General features: G+C 39.6%; 1 protein-coding gene across 2 annotated transcripts in view; it reads right to left on the bottom strand.

The window, feature by feature from the left end:
- Nucleotides 1–5,144: 5,144 nt before the first annotated feature.
- The window catches only part of PAX3 (paired box 3), a 92,797-nt gene continuing 71,400 nt past the window's right edge, over nt 5,145–26,541 (bottom strand). The window contains exons 6-10 of one of the 2 annotated variants that reach the window (XM_059055246.1): nt 25,397–25,562; nt 24,307–24,521; nt 5,900–6,146; nt 5,376–5,406; nt 5,145–5,211 (exon numbers count right to left, since the gene is read on the bottom strand). In XM_059055246.1, the coding sequence (XP_058911229.1) occupies nt 5,145–5,211; nt 5,376–5,406; nt 5,900–6,146; nt 24,307–24,521; nt 25,397–25,562 (726 nt within the window). Of the gene's footprint in view, nt 5,212–5,371; nt 5,407–5,899; nt 6,147–24,306; nt 24,522–25,396; nt 25,563–26,541 lie in introns of those variants that run through there. The other variant, XM_067027557.1, reaches the window with a different exon arrangement.

The following is a 26,541-nucleotide window of genomic DNA, read 5'->3' on the forward strand; positions in this document are numbered from 1 at the left end:
AATCCCTAGGCAAAGATGATGTCATCTCTTCTCTGGTGTGCAGTGAATCCCACCTCAGTTCTTGTCCCCAGCACCAAACAGCAGCTCTCCAAGATGATCTTTCCAACAATGTATGTCAGGTTGTGTTTCTCCCTCCTTTAAAACCGTAGTCTAGCAGCCTCATGGGTACTTAGGAGGAAACTCTTACAATGGCCTTCAAGGCCCTGCAGGACTCAGCCCCTTCCATCCCCTCCAGTAGCCTTTCCACCACTCACACCTAGCTGAGAATGCTGCAAATCCCCCCAAAAGAATTAATCCAGTCTCCAGTCCACTCAATCCCTTGCATGAGCCACGAAGAACAGCTTAAAGAAGTCATCCTACCCTCTCCTGGGTGCTCAAGCCTGCTCCACATCCTCTCCGTGTCCCAAGACAGATCCCTCACTGCTCCCCTCAGGCCATTTAAAATGCTTGTCTCCTCCCTTTGCGCTCAGCTTCAGGGAAAACAGAGGCAGCAGAGGTGAACTCCTGCAAGTTCGTGGCCTCTTCCCCCACCTGCCAATATGTCTGTGTTCTTCCTTACTTCCCTTACTTAAGTAGAAAATGTTTTAAAAGCTGCTCATTTTCCTGGATAAAGCCAGTCCCTCCAAATACTTGCTTCATCTTATTCCCTTCCAACTACAAGTCACACACCCTTCAGGTTGAGATCCTTCTTCAGAAGAGCATGTTAGGACAGTCTGAGTCACTCTTCACTCATTTATTTATTCAACAGGCAGGCACTGAGTACTCATTTTGGGTCACACATGGGATTAGATACTTGGGTTACAATGGTCAGCAATACCAAAGAGTAGGTCTATGAAAAAGACAGAACTAACTTATATCACTGGCGTTTGGCAACAACCTTAAATCAAGTTCTTTATTCCTATAGTCTCATGTATCATCTAACACTGATTCCAAATCCATGAGTGCTTGTCCAGGGCTGAGGCTCATCTCTGGATCTCTTTAAATAAATACTAACACTTGTCACTTGTTCTGCTTCTTGATGTTTGATACCAGCTCTCCTTACCCATAAATGAATAAATACCAAAACAACATTTACTCAGAATGGTTGAGGCCCTAGTCTTCATCCCCCAAATAGATTTCCTTCTACAGAGATCTCGGTTCTGGTTCCATGTGGCAATTATGTAGTTTGAGGAGGGATTCTTCCATGGCATGTCCACGCAAAGGGCATTAATTAATCCATCCTTCCCCCATTTAAGTCTCTTTCTAAACTCAGAACCATAAGCCAGTGACCTGGTCCGTTACACTGGTTCCATATGCCAGTGCTAATGAAGATCCCTCCTGACATGGAATGGTTCCCCAAGTATCCAAGTGTGTGTGAAAACGCATTTCCAAGCTGGGCTAGTTAAAATTCTAAATCAATATGTTTGTTTCCATCGCAGATGTAAAATATACCTATTTCTAGGAAAATTGCCAACAAGGTATGACTCAGCAGCTGACATTTGTACACCCACTATTTAATAATTTTAAGCTCTAATTTTCAGTTTTTACATTTAAAGTTTTTGAATTAAATTCTATAAGTACACGAACAAAAGGGAAGCCTTTCACACACAATCAGGTTTGAACTCAGTTGAATGCCAAGAGTTCAAAGTCCTGAGGGCTGCCTGTTCCAGGGGATAAGTAGGGACCCCGACTAGGGTAAGGACTGGGGAAGTCAGATCCCCACTCCCCTGGAGATGGATTAGATACCCAAAAGAAAGTCAGGGGAAAAAACGATCTACAGAGAGTTTCAACATAAGAAATATGAGCAGGGCAACAGATCTCAGAGACAGGTAGAAATAAGAGAAGGGTATAAAGAAGTATATCACAAAGAGGTATGAGCCACACATGGCAAGTTCTGAGATCAGGAAGGGAGGGAAAGTGATATGTAAGATCAGTTTCTACTGCGTAATCCCACATCCTGGTAGCATTTCTCTCATGTGTTGAGAATGAATGATTTTTCTTTTAAATGCCTGTTTTCATCTTGAGTTTGGCATGAGGACAGGTTGACATATGAAGTGAGTTCCGCAAGCAGGATTTGCAGAGGTAAAGTAATGAGTTCCACCATCAGGCTGAACAGAAGTCAAAGTCTGCTTCTGCTATTTCTGACAGGCTGTGACCTTGCCCAAACTAATGAACAATTCTGGACCTCAGTCTGTTTATCTGTAAATTGGGGCTAATAATGTCCAGCTCACAGGATTTTGTGAAGATTAAGCAAGATAACAAGAGTAAAAATTCAGTAAGGATTACCTTCCTTTCCTCTTATTTTTGGAATAGATAATTGTCAGAAAAGGGGCAACGCATTTGACTAGAAGGATGAGTGTATTGCCAAAAAGACCTTAAGGCATTTAAAGAATTCGGACATTTTAATCTACTGCACTTCAAGCCCTTGGAGTTTTTAAAAGATGAGCTCAGGTGCTTTAGATCAGCGCTGAACAATAGAACTTTCCATGATGATGGGAATGTTCTTTATCACTGCCCAATAAGGTAGCTTCTGGCCACATGTGACCCTTGCACACTGTGGATGTGGCTAGTGCAACTAGGATCTGACTTTTAAATTTTATTTACTTTCAATAACTTATTTAAGTAGCCATACATGACTAGTTGCTACAAATTCGACGGAACTCCTTTATTATAAGGTTCTCTCATACCAGTCTGGGAAAGCAGAGAGAGTTTAAGCTCACAGGCTCTGAAATTGGACCTCCTGGGTTCAAATCCCAGCTCTGCTGTTGGGTGATCTCATGTAAAAGAAGTAGGCTAATGACGTCACCTGCCTCATATAAGATGTTGGGAGGAATAAACAAGGTAATACAAGTAAGACCTTCAAAGAGTATCATGATCATTTCCCCAATAAAGTCTCCTCATGCTTTACCGTAGCCATGTATTTGCTTCTCTGTCTTACCCACTACATTATAATCACCGCTGTAACACCAGGGCCAAGCGCCATGCCTGGCACATTTAGACTCTCATTAAATAAGTGTTGAAGGAACAGAGGGAGGGAAACGAAGAGGAAAGGGAGGAGAGAGGATGGAAGAAAAGGAGGAAGGGAGAGGCGGAAGAAGAATGAATAAAATAGGCAGTAATGCTTTTTCATGAAGCATAAAGAAAGCTTCTAAAACGAAATAAATAACAAAATATGAGAGCTTTCAATAAAAACCTCAGTGGATATGACTGTTGGCGCTGAAGATGGAATTAAGTACTCTGAGGGAAAACACGCTTCCAAGTGACAATGAAGAGAGCAGATAGCTCTGAGAGAACCAGGGAGAGAGGAAGGTGGGCTTGAGGGGCTTTTCTAGATTCCACATCTATGAAAACACAAACTTCAATCCTTAAATGTATGTTCAACCGAGCTTCTTCATGAGAACACAAGTGTGGGTTGTGTAACCTTACTCATCCATGTGACAGTCTAATCTAAAAGGCCAATAAAAATTAATTTTAAAAATATGTATATATAGTTGTGAGGCAAATTTTGTTATATTAATATTCATGAGTTATGCAGATGAACGACATCACCATGAGGTTGATTTGGTCATTGGAACATCCTGATAATTGGTGGATGAATTTTGAGATTGTCTTTCCTTCTTATTCCAGAATAACTTTTTGTGATAAAGTGTATACCAATACTTGATGTAGAATTATTTCTAGGTAAAGAAATAAACGAAATTTAATATGTAAAAAAATAAATTAAAAAATAAAAGGCATTAGATTGCAAGTGAAGAATATGCCTTGTTGGTTCCCCACCTCCAAGTTTTTATTAATACTGCGTTCACCAGTTCCCCCCAAAAAGCAGTGTTGGGCAAGTTTTCATAACTGTTTATTCATTATAAATAGTAAATATTTACTGCACTTTTTACAGGAAAGACATTTTTACAACACGTTGTTGGCTGAGGCTGCAACACGAAGATAGCGCTTCTCTTGATCCACCACCCCCTAAGACCAACGTAGGAACTAAACTCAGTACTATGTCTAGTCTCACTAACTCACTACGTCATAGTTCTTAACTCTAAAAGGAATGTACTTGTGCCTACCTCGTTCCTGGTTCCAAGAATAGAAAGAAATAAATAACACTGCATTCCACCTTCCTGTTCCTCTTAACATCTCAAAAAACAGATTTATTGACATTCTAAAATGTCACCACACAAACGTATGTAAACCTCAGTTCCTATCATCTTTCAATGTCAGGTATTATTGTATAATTTAAAAGTACATGACAGCCACATGGACATTTCTGGTGTTGCCCTGCCTTTCACAGAAAAGAGAAGAATGTAAACGAAGTCATTTTAAAAGCATTATTCTCAAACATGGTCTCTAATCAAAAGGAGCAAGCCGGGTATTGGTTGTCCAGCAAATGGCAAACATCACTGCATTCTACCACAATGAATCATGGGCTGCGAAAATAAAGCACCTGCAAAAATATAGTTCTGATTCTGTTTCTATGGCCCTGGCCAATGCCAAAGCAACCATGAGGTACACAGTTATTGCACACTGATAAGCAGCTGTGGGAATGCACATCACTTCTCCACCATGCCCTCCCCCCGCCCAGGTTGGCTTCCAAATGAAACTAAATTGGGCAAATGTCACACACCTCTCCCACACTGAGAAAGAAAGCAAGCTTTTCTTCTGGTTCCCCCATATCCTGTTAGCAAGACGTGTCCATCCAGGACATGCATTGACAACTGAATTACAGATGAGGATAAGATAACAAATAATTTATTTGGGAGGTCCTTTCCATCTAGTCTAACTTCCTAAAAATGGTGGCATTTATTTTTATATCCATTTCCAGTGTGTAAAAGTCAAGGACTCCTCCGTTCCTGCTTCGTGGAGTGAGCAGTTTTAAGGTCGTAGAAGTGTCAGCACTGGACATCAAACTTGTTATATTTTATTCTCCAACTATATTTTCAGAACATTCTGCTTGCCCAAACCAGTCAAGATAAATCACACACACTCACACACACACACATGCACACACACACACATGCACACACGCACACACACATGCACACACACACATGCACACACACATGCACACAAATGGAATGTTTTAGCTCCTTGATCATCAGCACTAGAGAGTTGGGATATTTGATATGTAGCCATGTTAAATCATTGCCTTAAAATGTTGCATTTGTCTTTTATTGTTCCGGATCTTCCTTTTCTCCACTGCTTTTGTCCAACACGTTCAAAAGAATTTGAAACCAACTACTGGAGAAAGAAAATCAATCATTCTCCTTTGTCTCCTGTCGAGACCGCCCCCCCAAGAGGGTGATTTTTTTTTTTTTTTTTTTCTGAGAAGATTCTTCACGTCTAGGCTGTGGAGACCGGAAACAGGGCCAGTTTAATCTCCAAGTGGACAGTTCACTTATGCGATATCTGGCTTGAGATAATGAAAGGCACCTGTAAGGAAACACACGCAGCTTTTCAGGTCAGGCTGGGACAATTCACAGCAAGGGGCAAAATCAGCTACAGGCTGACAATGTCATATTTAATACCGAGGTATCAAAGGATCGAGACGAATATTTTTATTCCTAAGACAAGTTTGACAGAACTCTGTGTCCTTGGGATTATACCCCATATGATCCTTGAGCTGACCTCATTAAGAACATGTGTTTCTAATGCCAGAGGTTATTTCATTTTGGCCAACCCTTGTGTTTTACCTAGTGGCATTCAGCTTTCACGTCTCAGCAATTAATAACCGCAAGATGTTGTTGACATTGGTTAAGAAAATAATTATACTGGGAAGCCCTTGCTGGAACAACCAGCTGGCTTTGCCACAAAATTGATACCAGGATGGAAGGCTTAATCATGCTGGCAGCTCCCCTTTCTCAAGGAAGAGTTAAGTGTTTCACCCTTCCAGGAGCAGTTACCCCCTAGAAAGTCCAAGGCTTACTTTGTCCATACTGCCCATACTGGTAGCCTGTGACGGGGTCCATACTGTAGCCCGTGGTGCTATAGGTGGGTGGGCAATAAGACTGAGAGGTTGGCAGACTGTCCAAGCTCTTCATATGGTCCAGTCTCTGACTGCAGCTGGCCGACACCGTCGTGGTAGGTTCCAGGCCCCCAGTGAGAGGCGAGAGCGCGTAGTCGGTCTGGGGCTGATGGGGTACCCCACCGTGGTTGGTCAGGAGTCCCATTACCTAAAATAAACAGGCAGATTAGGAAGAAGTGAGAATTCAGGGAGGACCAGACCCTAGCCTGTAGCTGAAAGGATCACTGAAAAAGGCCAAGTGTTACTTCCTTGGAAATCTACTGCTAAAGAGCCGTCCCGAAGACGGTGACCTCCATTCAAAGTGGCAGAGATATTACATCATGCCCGGTGATAACATCTGACTGCAGTTTCAAAAAGAAGGAGAGGGGGAAAGGGGAAGGAGGGTGGGGGAAGAAGGGAAAAGAAAAAAAAAAGGAAGGAGAGAGGGTGGGAGAGAGAGGACACCGTGCCCCTAGTGATAAAATCATACTGGAAATTCAAAGAAGGAGGGACACAGAGACGGCAGGTTGGAAGGAGGAAGAAATTATATCTGTTCGTATTGAATAATGTTTAACCATGTATTACAACTGGGAGTTTCACGTGTCATTTTAAACAAGCATTTGCTTACATTTTTTTTTTAAGTTGAATCCAAATCAAATTCTTTTTGTGTATTTTGAGATCTCTGTGTCTTTTTTCATAGAGTTCCCTCTCACGAAAACTCCACTCCCCATCTTGGCCACCCTTCAGTAATTAGAAATTAGTACACGCTCCCTGATATTCCCTTGCGTTTTCCTCATCCCTCTTACTGTGTAATTAGTACTTGGTCACCTACTTTGAATTATGAGAGCTCTGAGGGGAGTAACCTACCGATTTTCATATCATCAGCACCTAACAGAGGCTGGCACATGTTAGGTACCGAATGAGCGAATGAATGAATGGTAAATGATTCTCCAAATAACTGCCCCCATTACCTAATCCTTTCATTTCTTCTCTAAACTAACATTTTCATAAGAAGTGTTAAAAAAAAAAAAAAGCCTGAAATGCAAACATGTTATAAAAAGTCTGCTCGGTTTTTTAAATAACCCTGGAGAGCAAGCGAACTTTTAAAAAAACAAAACTGTGATAACAGAACAACTTTCCGATTAGCACGGTGACAAGTTTCACAAACACAGGCTCGCTGACCCTTACAACACCTTGTGATGGAAGCAAGTAGATAATTAATTTTGCAGCTGGAAAACTGCCACCCAAGAGAGGAAGTGATTTTTCTCAACTTCATGCAAGTCAGTGGCAGGACTCAAAAAGCAATCACAGAAGAAATCGACTGCTGAGTGAAGAGCTTCCAGAAAATATCACCTGCTTACAAAGTATTTCAATGCAGGGACCCACCACTGCACAATATTTCCATCCTAGTCCTGTTGTATTTGAAGACGTTTGAAGCATATGGAGATTAAAGTGTACAAATAAGAGCAAGATGAGAGGGCAGTAATGAAACTCAACCCTGATTGTAGGTCTTGGGTTATCCACCAAGGTAATTCAGGCCACAGAATCCTGGATGCAGTGGTACCAGCAAGGCAGGAGGGAGGGATGAATCTCGCATTCCAGAAAGCTTCCTAAATTAGATTCCAAAACCAGTGAGGCCACAATCCCCTTTGGGAAGGGTTTGCATAATCCTCATAGCTAAACAAAATCTTCTTGAAATAAAGCTTTAAACTGATCCATCTTCAATTAGCCCCAAAAGACCAAAAAAAAAAGAAAAAGAGAAAACAAAAGAGAATCTGTTCACCACCTTCTACGGATTACCCTTTCTTCCTCCATTTTAACAAGCCATGATTCTCCTCACCATCCCACCCCGGCAAGTCTCTGTTCGCCATTTCCTTGTCTCCCTTTCACTTGAGTTCTTCTATGCGTGAGCAGATGGGAAGGCGGGCTGGTGTGGGGAAAGCAACACAGTCTTACCCAAATTTTTAAAGACATTCCAAGGGATCAAAATTTTCTTGAGCTTGAGATTTTTCAAAATCTCTAAAAATTACTTATCTTCCAGAAAAAAAATCGTATGTTTCAGAGCATACTTTTGTTTTATTGGGGATTAGGGGAAAGTGAGAGTCACAGAGTAAAGTAAGAATAGGAGTCACAGCTAAAGGAGGATGAAAAGTCACCAGAACATGGGGCTCTCATACACTGCTGATTACAGTAAGTTAATTACTTCATCTTCTCATTTAAAAAACCCTCCAAAAAAAAAAAAAAAAAAAAAAAATCGCCACTTCCCTGGTGGCGCAGTGGTTGAGAGTCCGCCTGCCGATGCAGGGGACACGGGTTCGTGCCCCGGTCCGGGAAGATCCCACATGCCGTGGAGCGGCTGGGCCCGTGAGCCATGGCCTCTGAGCCTGCTCGTCCGGAGCCTGTGCTCCGCAATGGGAGAGGCCACAACAGTGAGAGGCCCGCCTAGCACCAAAAAAAAATAAAATAAAATAAAAAATAAAAAACCTGAACATAGCCCCAAATGCATTTATTTCCTGAATGTTCTTCCATCTATATATATTTTTTTCTTTTTTGCCTTTCTTTGAGTTCATGTAGATGATTTTGCAGTATATACTTGGAAAATTCGTAAATGTCAATTGATATACTAATTTATTAAATATTTTCTTGCAGCCCAAATTACAAACGTCTATTAGAAGAGAAGTCTTTAAAGTAGAGGTTGTTCAGTGCCAAACACACTCCTCTCAAATCAGGAGTACCTCTCTGTGTACTGGTCTAATGGGCAAGAATGGACAAGGAAAATTAAAATACTAAAAATGTGACATTTTTAATGAAAGGGGGATTATGGCACAGGGCACAAATATTTTACTGTGTAAATAATCTGTGCTAAGATTTTTTTTAAAGCCCTTAGAAAAAGCAATTTTGTATAAATTCAAAGAAAAATATCCAGCAGTACTGGATTAAAAGGAAATATATATATATATATATTTTTTTTTTTTTTTTTTTTTTCAGTATGCGGGCCTCTCACTGCTGTGGCCTCTCCCGTTGCGCAGCACAGGCTCCGGACGCGCAGGCCTAGCGGCCACGGCTCACGAGCTTGGTTGCTCCGCGGCATGTGGGATCTTCCCGGACCAGGGCACGAACCCGTGTCCCCTGCATCGGCAGGCGGATTCTCAACCACTGCGCCACCAGGGAAGCCCGGAAATATATTTTTAATAGTGTCCTTCATGAAGATACTTACTTGAAATTCTGTTAATGGTATACCTCTTTAAGGAAGAAATGTAATACTCTATACACAGTCACAGTTGAAGAGTAATAGAAGAATTTTATTCAAAACATGCACACTCTCCCATGAGCTATATGTACATTTTTGTGATAAACTTTTTTTTAATCCTCTGCCATATATTTCTTGTTTGCATAACTTTGAAGGCCGCAATAATTCTGTCCATGGGAGGAAAAAAACATGAAGATCCTAAAAAGAGAAGAAATGAGTCCTTCCTATAAGCAAAATTCAGCTGATGATGTTCACATAGCAACTTTTTGCAACTGTTGAATTAGAAAATACCTTAGGACCGGAAGACCTTGAAATATATTTGTTGGAGGATGGAGAACATACAGTACCATCTGCCAAGGCTATACTCTAGGGCAAGAGAAAGACAGCTCCTTAAAGGTGCCAGGGCACAGTGTCCTAAAGACATCCCAGTTCATGATCCAATCAGGAGGGATGGCTGCTGTGTGAATGGAAGAAGAGGGATGCTTGATGGATCTTCGTGTCACTATTATGACTGTCACACACCGGAAGCTCGTGACAGCTCCTGCTTTAGCAATTGCCCTTAGCTCAGCAGCCCAAGACTTGCGGAAGCTAATGTGAGGAAATAAAGAGGACCAGAGACCCGTTATCTTGCTTAGAGACAGATATTCTCCCACGAGTTTTTCTTTCCACTGTGATGGTCACACATTGTAATCATGACTTCTTTCTCAAGAATTGGATGAGGATGGGAAAAGAGGCACTAATACCTCCCTACATTTGCTCTGAAATGGAAATTAATGAATAATGACAACTAACGCAATTTATTTCAATATTTCACACTGAGAAAACTTGAGAAATGTACATCTTTGTAACAGCTTCTTATTTAAAAATTAAAAAGGAAATCTGTGTTGGAAAAGAAAAATAACTATATCAATACAAAATGTATTACTTTCCCCTAACATAATTTAAAACCTCAAATCTCTATGGAAGGGTCCCATTACATTTTTATGTACATTTCTTTAAAAGCAATTTTGCTATTTAATGTGGTTCAAGGGAAGCTATGGAAATTTCTTTCTGCTGCACAAAGTTGGTAAACAGACTTCTTAGAACTCCCCCAATATGGTCATGGAATGTCTTCCAGTCATATTTTCTTTTAAAGAATATTGTCAGGATCTCTTTCATATAAGCTTTTCCTACAGCAATTTGTAATTCAAAGACTAAAATAAAATCTCCATTGGTTGCAAAGCGGGGGATTTTTCCTCATAAGCCATTAATAAGCTATTTCTATTACAGGGCTGGCATTTTTGCCTGATTTTATTTTATTTTTTAATTTGAGGTAGGAGAAACACAACTGCCTGGTTTTCACAAACAATTTCACAGGAAAAGAAAGAAACTCAGGGCTAATCAGTTCTGTCTACTGAACATCAATCACATTCTTATGAAATATCAGATGAGTCCAGGAACTGCAATGAACAGGAAAAGTTTTCCTTTTGTAAAGATCTCTGTTCTGTCTCCTTGGGAACGGAGGTGTGAGGAGGATCTTTTTTTTTTTTTTTTAACTTTTAGTTGAGTACAACTCTTAGGTGAGGCATCTGGAAGAAAATCTATTAAGTATATCAGTAAATTGTTACCTCCAAAACATTTCCCAGACACTGTTTCTCAATTGTTTTACGGCTAACCTTTAAAAACAAATTCAAGCCTTAGAATCGTGAACTGGGACTTCTGCTGGTTCCTCAGTCATTCCCTTTATTAGAGACTTTGTTGAAGATCTTTTTAAGCTCATTCTCAAGTTTCAGAATTCCAAATAAGTTGTTTATATCTTGATTGGGAGATTATATGGTTCAGGAAAAACTAACTCTTTACAATTTTCATGCCATATTTCTCTTGAATTAATTTTCCTATTGTAAGATTAAATATAAAAGATAAAACACTAAGAGTCAAGTTAAGATTTACATTTAAAACAATGTGTCTGGAAAATATCCTCTTGGCTTAAGTGTTATGATTTTGCCATCAGTTGAAAGTGCTCAGAGCTTATCAGAAATCTAAAATGATTTAGCAAATTATGGTGTAGGTCTAGGCGCTTCTTTTTTTCCTTAGCAGGAATCCTGGTTCATGTCTTTATTTTCCTTTTTGCTCTTAAGTAATCAGATGCTTTTCTGATTTAACATTTAATAATACACATTTAGTTGCATTTTAGAAAACCATTGTGAATTACAGCTTTGTGTGACATAAAGGGGGTTTTTTATAGCTTCTACACTTTTCTCAAAAGGCTAATGATTATAAACTTTTAAAATTTGGATATAATTTATTTCCACAACCAAACAAAAAATTCAAATGTTTATGCAAGTGTTTTTTTTCTCCGATACGGGTACTACTGGAATTAGGTTATGCTTAAATATCAGCGACTGTATCTTTGAGGCTGTACTAACCCTAAACTTGAACAGCGGAGATTTCCCTGAAAATGTTGTCTTCAGATTCAAATGCCTTGGGAATTATCCTGCACTTGATTAGCATCTAAGTAATTAGATTTTTTGGCCCTGTCTGTTTGAAAGCTGTAAGAGGGAAGTTGCCTGAAGGCAGAAGTTTCTAGCAAGGTAAGGATGGTGACCTTCTCACCCACCCAGAGTTACGGGAAGGGCATGGCTGACCTTTACCTAACCAGATAGAAAACCAGTGCATGTAAAACGTCCAGCTAAATACACCCTTATTTTTTATTTTAATCCTTAGCTAACATTTTAAAGTAGCTGTGTTTCACACATGATGAAGAAGTATGCGTGTCAGACAAGTGTGGTTCATATGGTGCATATATTTCCAAGTTTTATTTGTAAAGAGCACAGTGAGTACCTTCTCAGTTAAACTCTAAGTGTTACATGTGCTTTAATCTCCAGCTCTGTGACAAGTTACAGAATGACTTTGATTTTATGGATTCTTTAGAATACCTATTTCTCAATAGACCTAAGCTGTCAAATGGATAGCAATATTCTTTAGAGACTGATGACTAAAATATAAACCCAGGCAAGAAAATTAGCATAGAAATGGCTTGCAAGAGACGTATATACATATACACATACAGAGTTTACTTCTAGACAATGATGAACAATCATATCGTGTCCATCTATTATCAATAAAATAAAGCCCATTAAGAAAAAGCTCATTTCACCTAAATGAAAAAGTATGGTTAATACAGTTGGTATTTGACTATGTTAGACCCACCATGGGCTGTAATAAAATTCTCATATGTTTTAATTCATTTACGCATGCCTGCATTTAATATGCTTTGTGACCATGTCTACAATTAATATGATTTATGAGAAAAGAACATGTGTGATATTGGGGGGGGGGTAGGGTGTAGCATACATATTTTTCCTCCTATGAATGAAAAATATAGCAAAATGGCTCAAGGAAAATTGTTGGCCTTAGCATATTAAGATGGAGTGACAGAGCCCTGAGTAAACTTGGGAGAGTTAATGATATCCTCTTATCTGACCCTGACACATTTGCAGCATGTAATTTACAGAAGCTCTGTCCAGGGAATCTTGACAAATGCTCCTAACGATGGCAGGGCAATGTTCCATTCTAATGTAAAACAGATGTGGGTCAGATACCCTCATTCATCACTTAACACAGAGAGTCTCAAACTCTTTCTGAGAGGAATGACATTACCTGCTGTTAACTCTTCTCATTTCAGGAAACAACAGCAGCCCTCTAAAGACTAAGCACTCAAACCTATCACCATTTCAAAAACATGACTGTAGAAAATTAAGCATATATCTTGGTTTAATTGTATGACTACTTCTGGACACATTTGCTAAATATTAATTGACCTCTTGAGACCTAGGATTCCAAATATAGAAAGGGAAAAGCTCTATGCTTGGGCATCCCACAGTACTTCAGTGAGATGGTGTTTAAAACTTTATCTCTAATTGCCCATAAGCTAAGCCTGCATTCAAGAAAATGCAGGGCTGATTCACCTAATAACCATTCTTAGATGCACACCTTGCTGAATCTTAACTGCCCAGTTCTGTCTGAGATTCACGCAGAACTTTACAATAACCTAGGTGTCCACGTTACCTTTTAGAAAGAAGGACCTCCACACTGCCTCTCTGAAGCAAAGGGGTGCTGGGCTACACTGTATCTTCACTCCCCAAAAACTTCCCCTTCCACCCGATACTACAACTGTGTGGAGGGCAGACATTCCAGGCTACTGAGGGAGGAAAAATTTGCCCGGCTCAACAGTGAAACTTCTGCTTTCTTCCAGATCATGTGTGATGCAGGCAAATATTTCTGTGGCTGCCCAAGGTCCTGTCATAAGACTCCATCTACTAAACGCCTGAAGATTACAGAAGAGAAATTTCCCTACACTTCTCTTCACGTGAAGGAAGATAAGTCCTTAGGACAGAGAAAAGAGCCAACTGAAAAGATAAGTGATACTGATTTAACGAGTAGATAGCAGGAAAATTGTTTCTATTAACTATGGGAAAGCAGTGCACAGCCTTGAAAAAGTCAGAGAATGAACTTACCCTTCAGGAAGTGTTTTCTGCCCTGTTTCACAGGTTTTGTGTTAAGGCAGAATAAGCTTTCAATTAAGATGCACGGAAATTTGTAACAACTCTATACATATGGGACAACATCTGAGAACACAGCCTTCTAAGAACCAGAAGCTACTATTCCAGTAAGCTACGGTCCTACCTACTTTAATCCCCCCACCTTCCCGACTTCAGGGGCACTGGACCAATAAAGATGCTGCAGTGCTTTTCCACCTGAAAACTTACTTGTGTTCTTGATCATAAATTGGGCAGTGGCTATGTCTCCTATTCCCAGGCAACTTGAAGTAGCTGGCAACATCCAGGACCCACAGTGAGGCCATATACATAGTTCTTTGACCTACAGAAGTGAAATCTGCTCCTACAGATCTTGACAAAAGAGTCTTTGTAATTTAGTGATAAAAGGAATACTCCCCAATCAGTTTAATCAAAATTACTTAGATTGCCCCTTACTTTCTAAAACCTTGCTATTGCACCTGTTCTTTTAGCTACCTTTCTCTTTTGCTGGTGAGAGAGAAGTATAGCGTTCAACAGATTCTCCTGCCTTTGAGGTATCTAGTATCATAAAAGCTAGACTGTAGATTTTTTTTAAATGAGTTCATGTCAATATTATATTTCGAGGGACTTCCCTGGTAGTACACTCATTAAGAATCTTCCTGTCAATGCAGGGGACATGGGTTCGAGCCCTGGTCTGGGAAGATCCCACATGCCGCGGAGCAACTAAGCACGTGAGCCACAACTACTGAAGCCTGTGTGCCACGCTACTGAGGCCCATGCTCCTAGAGCCCGTGCTCTGCAACAAGAGAAGCCACTGCAGTGAGAAGCCCAAGCACCGCCACGAAGAGTAGCCCCCCCCCCGCTCACCACAACTAGAGAAAGCCCGCGTGCAGCAACGAAGACCCAATGCAGCCAAAAATAAATAAATAAATAAATTTTAAAAATTACATTTCAATAAATCAAAACAAGAATCAGAATAGGAAACAATAGGACAACCCTGTCCCCTCCCTACTCTTAGACCCATGGAATGAAGGATGGTTACCTCTTCTTTTCATTGTAGTGGGTTCTCAAGTTATTGTGACCTGAATTACTCAAACAAAACCAATTTTTGTACATTGTATTTCTGGCGAGTTTCATATCCCAGGAGCATTATGACTGCATTCTGAATGGACACCAATATGTGTCCTTAGGTCTTTAAAATGTCTGAGTAGAATACCTTAAAATACTCCAGTCCACCAAGAAACTGCTTTTCCTTTGATGGTATTCAACTTCCACATTTGTCTTATTCATCAGGGACAAAGAAAAGTATGTTTTTTTGTCAGAGGCCTGCGTGATATTTTTCAGCAAACAATAATGAGAGCTCTGTTGCAACAAACAGTATTATCACTTTATCAAAATGCATTTAATCCTTTTAAGTACTGTGTTTCTCAGCGTAGCTCTATAGGGTGATCCGTTTTCAATATCTCCCAAGTTTAACAGGAGGATGAAACAGAAGCTGAGATCGTTTAAGCAACTTGCCTGAAGACACACAGCTAGTGAGTGGCTGTTAAGTACTGGAATCTAGTGCTTTTGACTTTGGGGCTCCTGCTTAGATCAACGAATTATACCCACACGGCTGTCAGTTCACTAAATAGGAATTCTCTCTGTTTTTACTCCCTTTTTCTGCCTATCTTAACATTATTAAGCAGTTTATAGCTTCTTCTTTAAAATTTCTCTTTTTCCTGCTAAGGTCACTTGCAGAGGGTGACAATGTATTGAAGCAGGAGATAACATCAGACATTAAATAGAAGAAACATTCACTAGTGAAAAAAAATTAAAGAACAATTCTAGAAATGGACAAATCATGAGTTGGATCTCTACCCATTTTTTTTCATTCAGCACTTCCTAGGAAATGTTCCTCAAAACTTGGTAGTCTGATACTCAACAAAAGGGATCCCCAGTTAAATTAGAGAACACTGAGTTAAACAAACATGTTTCTATACTGCAAGACTTGTCAGAGCCTTTAGTAGGCTAATGTGCACTGGGACTCTGAAAGATAAAGGGATATAATTTGAAATATTTACCAGATCGTTGACTCACAATCCTTTTCCCCCAAACCACTATTCCAAAGAGCCCACTTTGGGGAACAAGCCTTTATCATGAGACACTGTTTGGTTTCTGGGTGTTCAAAGATGATTATGACCTAGTATCATGCCTCTAGAAGCTAATGGTCCAAAGGGGGATGGATATGTTATAATACAGTGTGGTATGTATTTTAACAAGGTATAAACACACTAATGTGGCATCAACAGAGACTAAAACAAGAAATTCTGCCTACAAGTGTCATAGAAGGGTTCATACTGAACTAGAAATTTTCCCTTGGAATCTTATATAGAGAGGGTCAGCTCCTTAGAGGGTTTTTACACTTGATCTTAGCCAAAAGGCCGAGAAGTTATATAGAGGGTTTTTTTTTTTTTTTTTTTTTTTTTTTTTTTTTTTTTTTTTTTTTAGAGGGTTTTTTTGATCGGCAACTGTTTAATTAGATTTTGTAATGCAAGCTGCCCAAAATGAGACATCAGTATTTTTTGGAGGGGGAAAAGATGGTTATTTCTTTAAATAATGCCTGCATCCTTCATTAGTTCAGTGCTGAGGACAGCCTGCCCAGTCATCTCACAGCTCCGAAATATTCCCTGCAAGGTAGAAACACAACCCTTTGATTCTACAAAATGCACTATCTCAAAGGGTCTCCCAATTTACCATCTTTTCCATTGATCAGTGGAGACAATAGAATCACTAATCTCAGAAACTCTAGTTTACTGAACTCTAGCTAAATGTCAAGAGGAATTTTTAAATATTACACTATACATTGAAAAATATACACCTCTGATGAAACCCAGACTGTTTTGCAGAGACAGATTCTTTAAAAAAAAAAAAAAAAAAATAGTATACAACTAATGACTGAATCCAGTCTTCTGTGTCTGCAGTACAAAGCACACATTCAGCCTCTAATTGAATAAATATGCAAGTATTGAGATTTCTATAGATATTGCCATTTTGCAAATGCAGTAATAAATTAAAAGCTTTACATTGCATTCCAACCACATATAAAGGGTTGATTCAGACCATTGGCCTCACACGAGAATTCAGCACGGCTTTCCTATGTTTTACTGACGAAAAAGAAATACTTTTTATTCCAGTAGCTTAGTTATAGACCAAGCAATCACACTCAACTTTTTCTCTTCAATGGCTAAAGGAATTCAAATGGGCCTAAAAACCTTGGGGTTGTTACATTTTTTGTCTAATGTACAAGAGAAAGTAGCTGATGGAATTTCTATTTAAATCAATTCAGTTCACAAAAAAAATTTAATTCAGCAAGAAAGGTTTTCTTGTGGCTCATTTCAGTGACATGATGTAAGATTCAGTCACTGGTGGCCGCTGCTCCCCCCCTTTCCTTAAAAAAGAGATTTTGGCCAAGTACTTGTTTCTCTCACAATTCTCCAACTAACTCAAGAGGCTGTGGCTAGAGCTGACATAAACCAGGGCTCTCCTCATGCTCTTTCAGGGTAGCAACCACAGCCTTCAGAGAAAAACCAAAGGCACCAGGTCAACTACAGCCTGCATTGATTCAACAAATGGATTAGCAGCAATGTTTTCACCACCAAGCAGAATATCTTGAAAACCTAATATGGAGGAATGGAAACATGCAAATGGCCAGTGGTTACTCTGGTGTAGCTGAAATGGGCCTATTTATGATCATAAACATCCTTGAGCCTTCATAAACATGTAAAGCCTTCTGCAGCCCTGGTTTTGAGCTCCTGAATTGCTTTAGAAATGAAACAGAGAGAGGCTGAAGCTTCGGAGAGGCTGCCACTTTTGTACAGAATGTCTCTCTATCCAAGCTTTGTTTGACACCCAGTCAATCTCTTTAATCAAAAGCACTCCTTTTTCTTCCACAGATGAATTTCTGGAAATTGTAAAAAGGTAGTGCCTTTGTTTGGAAATGAGTTGGTGGCAGGCCACCTGTTTGTCTGGTTCTTCATGATGATAAAGGTAGGTTGAGGGCACAGGATCTGCAACCTGTGTGTGAAATGGACAAAACGAATGGCCTGGCATCACGTAGCTTCCGGATGTGTGCCCAAAATGTCCAGAAAAATAGCTCTCCTGAAACGGGAGCTGGCCCTGCCATCAGGTTAAATCTTACTGCTTTTACATGTATCAACAGTACTAAAGAAGACCAAGGAATTGCTATACCACAGTGAAAAGGATATTCTCTCTATACGAAACAGAAAAGTATCCATCACAATCAATCTTAATGACTATACCCCATTTGCATAACAAACTGATCTGCAGTAAACCGCACACCTTCGATGGACAAAGATCCTTCATGTTGCCTTGCAGCTAAGGAATTTGAGATAATTGTGAACACTGTGGTCCAGGAAATGACAAGCAAAATCAAAAGCAGTCTTGAGTTCCGTGTACACATATTAATGCTTAAATGCTTCTCCCTAGTAAGTTTCAGGAGTAACAAATGTTTGTCAAAAGAAACTGTGCTAAGCAATTGAAATCTGATTTGAAATGGAACCACGACAGTCTAATACATATATGCATGAAATGGAGAAGCTGCCTAATAAGCGTAGCTGACACCAAATATGCAATTTACATACATTACACACTGATAATCTCAATTTTAATATTATTCTTTAAAAGTAACTGGATGGGTGGTGGAGTTAAAATTTTTCCTTTATAAAATGTGAATAAGAACAAAAGTTTATCCTGACATCTTCCACCATTACCCACAATCTCCTTAGCGTAAAGATATATCTGCTCTTTCTTGGGCCTGTTTCAGAGGCAGTATCTCATCCCCACAAAGCTGTGATGATTCAACCAGACTTAACAGATGAATGGTCGATAAACTTGATGAGATCTGCAGACCTACTCTTTGTTCCTGAGGTGCTGAGTGGTGAGCAAACATTCAAGCGTGTTTAAGCCTGGTACACAAATCTTTAGGAGAATTTTTTCTTTCCTCAGTAGATTATCCATGAAATAGGACAGGTGTACTGGTTATTCAATTATATCTTACACGAGACCTGGCCAAAATTTGAAATGAGGCCTCAGAGCATAGATCTTACTGTGGGGATTTATTAATAACAGTTAAATGTTGCCTATAACCAAACTTTTTTTTTGTAATTTAAGCCTATTTTCTTATTTTATCATTGGTTTCACTCATAAACCAGAAACGAAAATCTGCCCATCTGTTCTAAACATAAAATGTGTTCATAATAATCCAGATTTATACCAAATGTATTTTTAAGTATTGCTGAATTGAGAGAGTACTCAAAATTTATAGCCTCTGAGGTTACAAAGAGGACTTCCTCTTTTTAAGGAGGAAAATGCTTAAAATGAACGTAGGAAAGGCTCAGAAAGCTTCTTGGATATCAAATGGCTCCGTAGGAAAAAAAAAAAAAAAATGTCAATGATATAAGAGTAAATGAATCAAAACCATATGGATCAAATTTTCCCTAAAATACACAGTTTGAAAAATTAAGGAGGAAAAGTGCTTGGCAAAATGTGTTTTAGGTTTTACCAAACCCAAAACATTCGAAGAATCATTTGCAATGGTTGATGAACCCTAAATGCAGCCAACTTGGCCCATTTTTGTATACTACATAACAATTAAAAAAAGCTTCCTAGATAACTTCCTAGTGTAACCCACTGATACTGTATCTCACTCAAGAAATCATTAGAAGCTGTCACCAGAAACCGTGGCGTTTGTAGGAGTAGGGGGGTGTTGAAATGATATAAGTTTGTTCATTTAATTGGCCTTGTTTTGGGGGTTTGGCTCTGCGTGTTTTGGAGGTGGGAGGAGCAGTGAGGGTAATGTTTCTTGCAAAGGAAAGTTAATTAGAAGAACATGGGCCAAATGTTAATTAGTCTCACATCTTGAGTATGCGCATATGGTAGTATTTCCTTGGCACTCCGTATTCACGTCTTGAGTATGCGCATATGGTAGTGTTTCCTTGGCACTCCGTAGTCCAAGTCGGCATTCCTTTTTTTCTCCTGCACATGCAGGAAGGTGCTGGGAACACACCAGCTGGGTTTGGAGGGGAAATATGTGGTCTCTAGTTCCCTTTGCTCTTTCTGTGGTGTTCCCACACCAAGAAAACACCACTTTTCAAAAGAGGGTGCTACTGCAGGGTAGAGGGCGTTGAATAGTTTTCTTCTAAGATCGTGTTTTGTCATTCATTATAAAAGCCTCATCTCCTGAAAGGGTTATATAGTTCAAATGGTCCTAGAAATTCAGAGACAGTAGAAAATTTCAAGGGAATTAGCCTATTCCCAACCCACCCATCCCTGAGAATCTCAAGTTCCCTGACAAATCCAGCTTTTGAGGGAGTGTAAAGCCCAGCCCTCTATCCGTGAAGGCTTTTGGCAGTTCCTGCAGGAAAATAGAGTTGAATATCAGTGCCGGAGCCCATGGAAAACTTTCTACAACATTATGCTTCTTCAGCAAGTGAAATGTGTAATTTGGTTCATTAAAGAACTAGGAATAACTGCAAGAGAGGTAGACTTGGCTTTTAACTCTGCCAGTGACTCTAACTGTGTTGCACCGGCCTCAACTTTCCCATAAATAAAATGGGAATATTCCCCAGATACAGTTATGGATTCCCTCAGAACAAGATACACTTTTCCAACGATTCAGTAACACACAGATGCTTTTAGCAACTTGAGGAAGGATACGACCAAAGCCTCTAAAAGTTTTCATCAGGATTCTGAGATTTAGAATGTCATAGAGCCTGTCAGTCTACTACTCCTCCTCTATTCCCACCAGCTGGACAGTATAACCTTTTCCTGATGCACTGCTTCACACCCCATCCCTCCTGAAGCTGAGAATTTCTCTAGGAAAAGCAATGAGGGAATCTAAGAAACACCATTTGACTAATGGCTCTGATTCCAAGCATTTTTTTTTTTTTTTTTTTTTTAGGCCGCAGGTCATGAGAGATCTTAGTTTCCCGAACCCGCGGCCCGAGCAGTGAAGCACGGAGTCTTGCCCACTGGATCACCAAGGAAGTCCCTGATTCCAAGCTTTAAAAGAATCTTTGCTCAAGGGAGCAGATATGTTAGAGACCCCAAAGGAAAATCAACTACATCCCTCACACAAACAGAGAAACAATTTGCTTATCATAATGGTGTCTATTAATTCTTTGACAAGAAACTAGAAAGTCGATTTTACAACAGTTCACATACATTCTAACTCATGATTTCCAAGTCTGAATGGCAAACAATACATCAATTTCAATGACACTAAGAAAATAATCAAATAAAATGCACAAATAAAATAGCATCTACTAAAGAGATTTACAATGAATTGATCATAATGACTCAAAAAACTTTAGCTCCAATTCAATTTAAATTAATAGGTAGGTAAAGACCTATGATGAAGGGTAAAGGCAGGGGATGGGTAAGATGCAAAGTTACATATTATATAACATAGAACATGCATACTATCTCAATTATATATGTGTGTGTGTGTGTGTGTGTGTGTGTATATATATATATATATGTATATATATATATATATTTTTTTTTTTTTTTTAAGCATAAGCCCCCAAAAAAGCTGAAAGGCAATATGCAAAAATATTAACAGTGGCTCCCCAGGAGAATTTTTTTCCTACTCTAGAGATACCTTTTTAATTTTTTTTCCATTTTCTACTATAACCATGAAGTACTTATTATCGGGGGAAGTTAAAAGATTGATAAGAAAAATGTGTAAAGCAAAAAAGCATGTAAAGAGTGCATTAGCAAAAAGAGTGTTAATTAACCCAAATCCAAAGTTTAGAAAGCTAGTTTCTAGAAAATGATTTTAAAATATGAGTAAGACCCCCGCCTCTATTTTTTATGAAACACCCAACTGGGTGCTATCATGAATGAGATTCGAGAGTAGGAGCTGCGAATCCTCTGTCCAGTCCCAGCTCTCTCACTATTAGTGCTGTGACCACAAGCTCTCTGAGCCTCAGTTGATTTGCCTGCATATAAGACGTCCAGATAGAGACAGAGGAAGTGGAACAGTTGGAGGAGAAGAGGAGAAATGGCAGTCGCAGGGTGAGTTCCATTTTTAATATTATAGGATCCAGCATATTAATAAGCACTTCTCTATAGCAAGCAAAAAGACTAAGCCACGACCACCGTTTCTTTACTCTCTTCTTTAGTTAACAGGTAAACCAGCTGTTAAACGTGGACTCTTCTTCAAATTTTCTTTACAATATTTTTAATAAAGCCAAACAATCAAAAACAGGGTAGTGCACACCTCCCCACCTTGCTTAAATAGAGGCATTCCTGAGAAATGGTAAATCTTAAAGGCTATAGAAATCTGAGTTTTAATTCCCAACTCTCCTAATGTTCCTATTCCATCTTTTTGTAAATATGTCTGGCAAGATATTGATTCACTCAGCCTTTTTTCCTCCAACTTTGCCCAAGGAAATAAGGAGGAGCTTCATATTATTCGTTTCTTTTCTAACTCACTGGAGATGCTACAAGAACTAAGACAACATGGGTTCCTAGTGGTGGGTTGAGGAGGAAATATATGGTAGAAATGCAAAATGTCCTGGATATTTGCAATTTAATAAGTGAGGAGTTAACATAATGTGTAAGAGCATAGTAAAGAAATACAGGAGAAGTTGCCTGTGGAATTTTCCATGGCTTGATATTGGAAAGATTCCCACCCTACCGCCAACTCTGGAATCACAGCCAGGCTTCTTGAAGTCAAGGATTAACAGTTTCAAGGTCAAATGCTAGTACCTCCACTTATATAACACTGTATAATACACTTATACTTCCTATAACATACAAGAGCAGACATCTATAATACAGGAAACTAGGAGAATACACTTAGATACACTTAGAGAATACAGGTTCGTGTCATTATTTTTATTATGCTCGAACACTAAGAAATGCCAAAAGAATCCTGGGTCTCACCTTACAGAAGTGGTTCGAGTTGAAGTTTACTTTTATGCAAACTTTCAACTAAATCATGTTCATAAAAAGCTCTTCTATGGCTCCAAATGACTTATAAAACTGCAGAGATAACTACTTCTGATGTTACTTCTAAACTGTGGAAGAAGCTTCTATGCTATAGATCCAGACATTTAAAGATGAATCTATTAATATTAAATCCATGATTTTCATGCAAAATCACATTCACAGATGCCAGCACTTGGAAATTAAATGTATTAAAGTCCTGTAGGAAGCACGTCCATTGTTTTCATGTTGTTATTTTTCAGCTGAGGCTTAAAGCCACCTCTTATTTTTTATCCCAGGATGTGCTATAGGAATCTATGAAACTTAATTACATTCACTGTTACAAAAAAGGATTTATGAACTTTTGCCTTTAGGCAGAAATGTTTATTTCATTGCCTTTGCTATTCATTCTTTTCAACTCCAACGGCTTTGAACTTTTCAGCTGCTCGGAGTTATCACCGTTGTGCAGAGCCCAGGAACTCCACTCCCAAGACGCAAACCACAAGTTGAAGAAAACGAAGAAGGCGAAGATATATGAGTCGTTATTTTGGCCACCCTTTGTGCCATTAAAATCTCATTTTCTGCCTATTAGAATGCCCTCTTGGTGTTTAGGCAGCAGTGATAGTCAGTGATTAGTGTGTAATTGAGTATAATTGTCTTTTCACTTTTCATTTGTGTCATTCTGAGCTTCTCTCTGTTTTTCTAACCACCAAGAGGAAAAAGGGGGTTAAGAAAAGATAAAGCTGTTAAAACTCTCACTCTCAGCCCTGAAGAGATTCTCGATTGCAATTATAGATTGCAACCCCTTCGTGACATTTCTCCAAATTCAGCGGGCAACTCTCCTCGCCACCTGGGCCAAGTGATCTCTAATAAAATCAAGTGATCTGTATTTAAACAACTGCTAATAATGTCAACCTCAGACAGATGCCACATGTAGGAAATTTAACCAACCCTCTGACATCCAATTATCAAGGCAATTTATTAATATAATCTCTCAAGAAAAGCTCACAGTCCAATGCAAATTAGAAAAACAATTACAACATTCAAATATCTATATATTCCCAAAGAGCAGTAATTCTCCTAATTTGTGTGTTTATAACTCATTTATCCTAGAGTTCTGCAGTCATCAGCTGGGTCTCTCTCCACACAACTTGTTAACCTCCTCTCCAAATATTGTATAAAAGCTTTGGTGTTTTCTTATTAAGTGTTCTTGTTCACAACCCTATCAGCTGACCAAATACCATTAAAAAAAAAAAAAAATGTGCGTGAACCTCTTACCCAAAACCCAGAACAAGGAGTGGAGAAGATGAATGCCTTGACAACTAAGTATAACATAAAATCTCTGTGATTACATTAAAAGTCACTTGGATTTTAAGTCTAAGCTACAACTTTTGATACAGCCTGTAGGAAGGGTGGAGAGAAAGGAAACTAGAAAACTGAAATCATGTGGCTTGTATAAAGAATACATTATGGTTTAAATTTGGCAATTCATTATATGACTGCCTCGGGGAATTGACTATTTGGTTCTGGTATACAGCAAATCGTCTGTCTGGAAACACGGGACTGACCTGAGGTGAAAGGCCATTGCCAATGGCGGGGTTCATGGGGTTGGAGGGCCCGGACGGAGGCACAAAGCTGTCTGTATAACTGGAAAATCCATGCCTGGTGCTGGAGAGGCAGTAGGCAGAGCTGCTGTCCGGGGTGGAAGGAATAGTGCTTTGGTGTACAGTGCTTGGAGGAAGCGGCTGAGGTCTGTGGACCGTGCTGCTGGGATCCGACACGGCTGCAAGGAAGAAGGTCATTGGCCATAAATCTCCTTTGGAGGCCAGCAGAGAAAGCTCAGTACAAAAGTTCACAGTCACCAAGCCATCAGCAGTATATCCCGGACAGCCACATGCAAATTTCAAACTGTCCTTCTTGACACTCAAGTCTAGAACCACTTATAACAAATACAGCCACATCTCTGCACATATGTGCAAGTACATAATTTATCTACATACTGTCAACACACACTCACCCAGAACGGAAATTCAGAAATCACATCAACAGTGCGAACAAACCTATTTTGGTAATGAATGTTATCAATCAACACGAGGATTAACCCATGTAAGAACTGCAAGTCTCAAGTTTCTTATCAAATATACTTCCAAAGCAGCTGGACATCCGTGTGATAGTATAGTTTCGAATGCCTGCAATGCCATCTTTCATAACGCAAACTAATTTAGTTTTATCATTTATCCCATTCACCTCTATGCACTAAGACAGAGGGACTTTTTATCAAAGCTTACCTTCCCTCTATTCCTACTGCAGTTCGGAGCCATCACAGAACTTCAGTTAATTGCAGACTGGAGTATAAATGTAAAGTTTTAACAAATGAAAAGCAAATTGCATGCTTATTTAGGGATGCTGTTTTGTTTTGTTTTAAAATACTGCAACAGTATTATATTACAACACAGTTTATCTAGAGAGATTCAGACAGGTCACAGAACAAACTATGTTTCTGAAATGTGACAGGTATCAGTACTTTCAGGACAACCTGATGTAATGTAATGAACATACAAACAGCCCCAAGGACACCGCAGATTTCACTGCATCAATTAAGCAGCAAGGAACAAGACTGGGAGTTGCATCTTAACCCCCGGCTCCATTCCTCCATACCTTGTGGAATAGCTGTGGGCTGGTAAGAGGTCTCGGACAGCTGGTATGTTGGCAGAGTCGGCATGGCCGTGGGAGGAAATCCCCCCGGAATGAGATGGTTGAAAGCCATCAGTTGATTGGCCCCAGCCTGCTTCCTCCATCTTGCACGGCGGTTGCTAAACCAGACCTATGGATTTAATTTAAAATTTGAGGATTTCACTGATGAAATAATAGTACAGTCTTAATGAATTTTTCATGCTAAAACAGATTAAAGGCCCCTTGCTGACAGGGCAAATAGACACGAGACCTCCACCTTCTGGGTTGTATTGTCAGGGAAGAAAGGAGAGTTAGATGTCAGGGGTCAGTAGAGGGACTTGGAGGGCCTTCCATGGTCCTGCAGAGCCCCCGCGAGCCCGGGGGTGACCACGGGGAGGGATGGCTAAGCAGGGAGGGGAACAACGGGAACTCCCCACCATCACCATAAGCACCCTCCCGCCTTCAGGTACCGCAGCATAATGAGGAGGATCCAGGAGTCTGGCCCCCGCGTGACATGTGTCCTAATTAGGTCTTACCTCTCACACTAACCCTTGTTTTTTATAGTCTTATCAATGTGTTTGTATTTCTATGGACATTATGTGCACGATTCCTGGAAAGTCATGTAAATTAACCAGAAGGATAAATGGAGCTATTTTACCATCCCTTCCAAAGTGTGAGACATTGTGCTGATCTTCATGGAAATCGATGCTGAAAAGGTAAGTATTTCAAGAAATGAAAGCATTTTATCTATGAAGCTCTTTTAAATAGTGGGTTTATTTATTATTTCTTTCAACAGCAGCTATAAGCACCTATCTTTTCAACAGAGGGCTAAAGGGGTGGATAAGATAGGATCCCTGCACTCAAGTAGCTTACTGTCTCCTCCCCTAGGAACTCACAGAGTAATCAAGGTCACCAAAATAACTGCTCACAGGAGGTAGAAACTCCATGTTTGAAAATGCAGAGAAACCAGAAGTTTAGAGTGGAGACGAAGTTTCAACTCCTTTTAAAGCTTGGATATGATTTCGAAAAGTGGTCACGCCCGTTGGAAGAGATACAAGAGACCAGCATGTCTAAGAAAAGTTGAGACTTGATTTCCTTATAGAACAAAGGTAACGATTATACAACTTAAA

Source organism: Kogia breviceps, chromosome 2, assembly GCF_026419965.1.
Source record: "Kogia breviceps isolate mKogBre1 chromosome 2, mKogBre1 haplotype 1, whole genome shotgun sequence".
In the NCBI taxonomy this organism is placed as follows: domain Eukaryota; kingdom Metazoa; phylum Chordata; class Mammalia; order Artiodactyla; family Physeteridae; genus Kogia; species Kogia breviceps.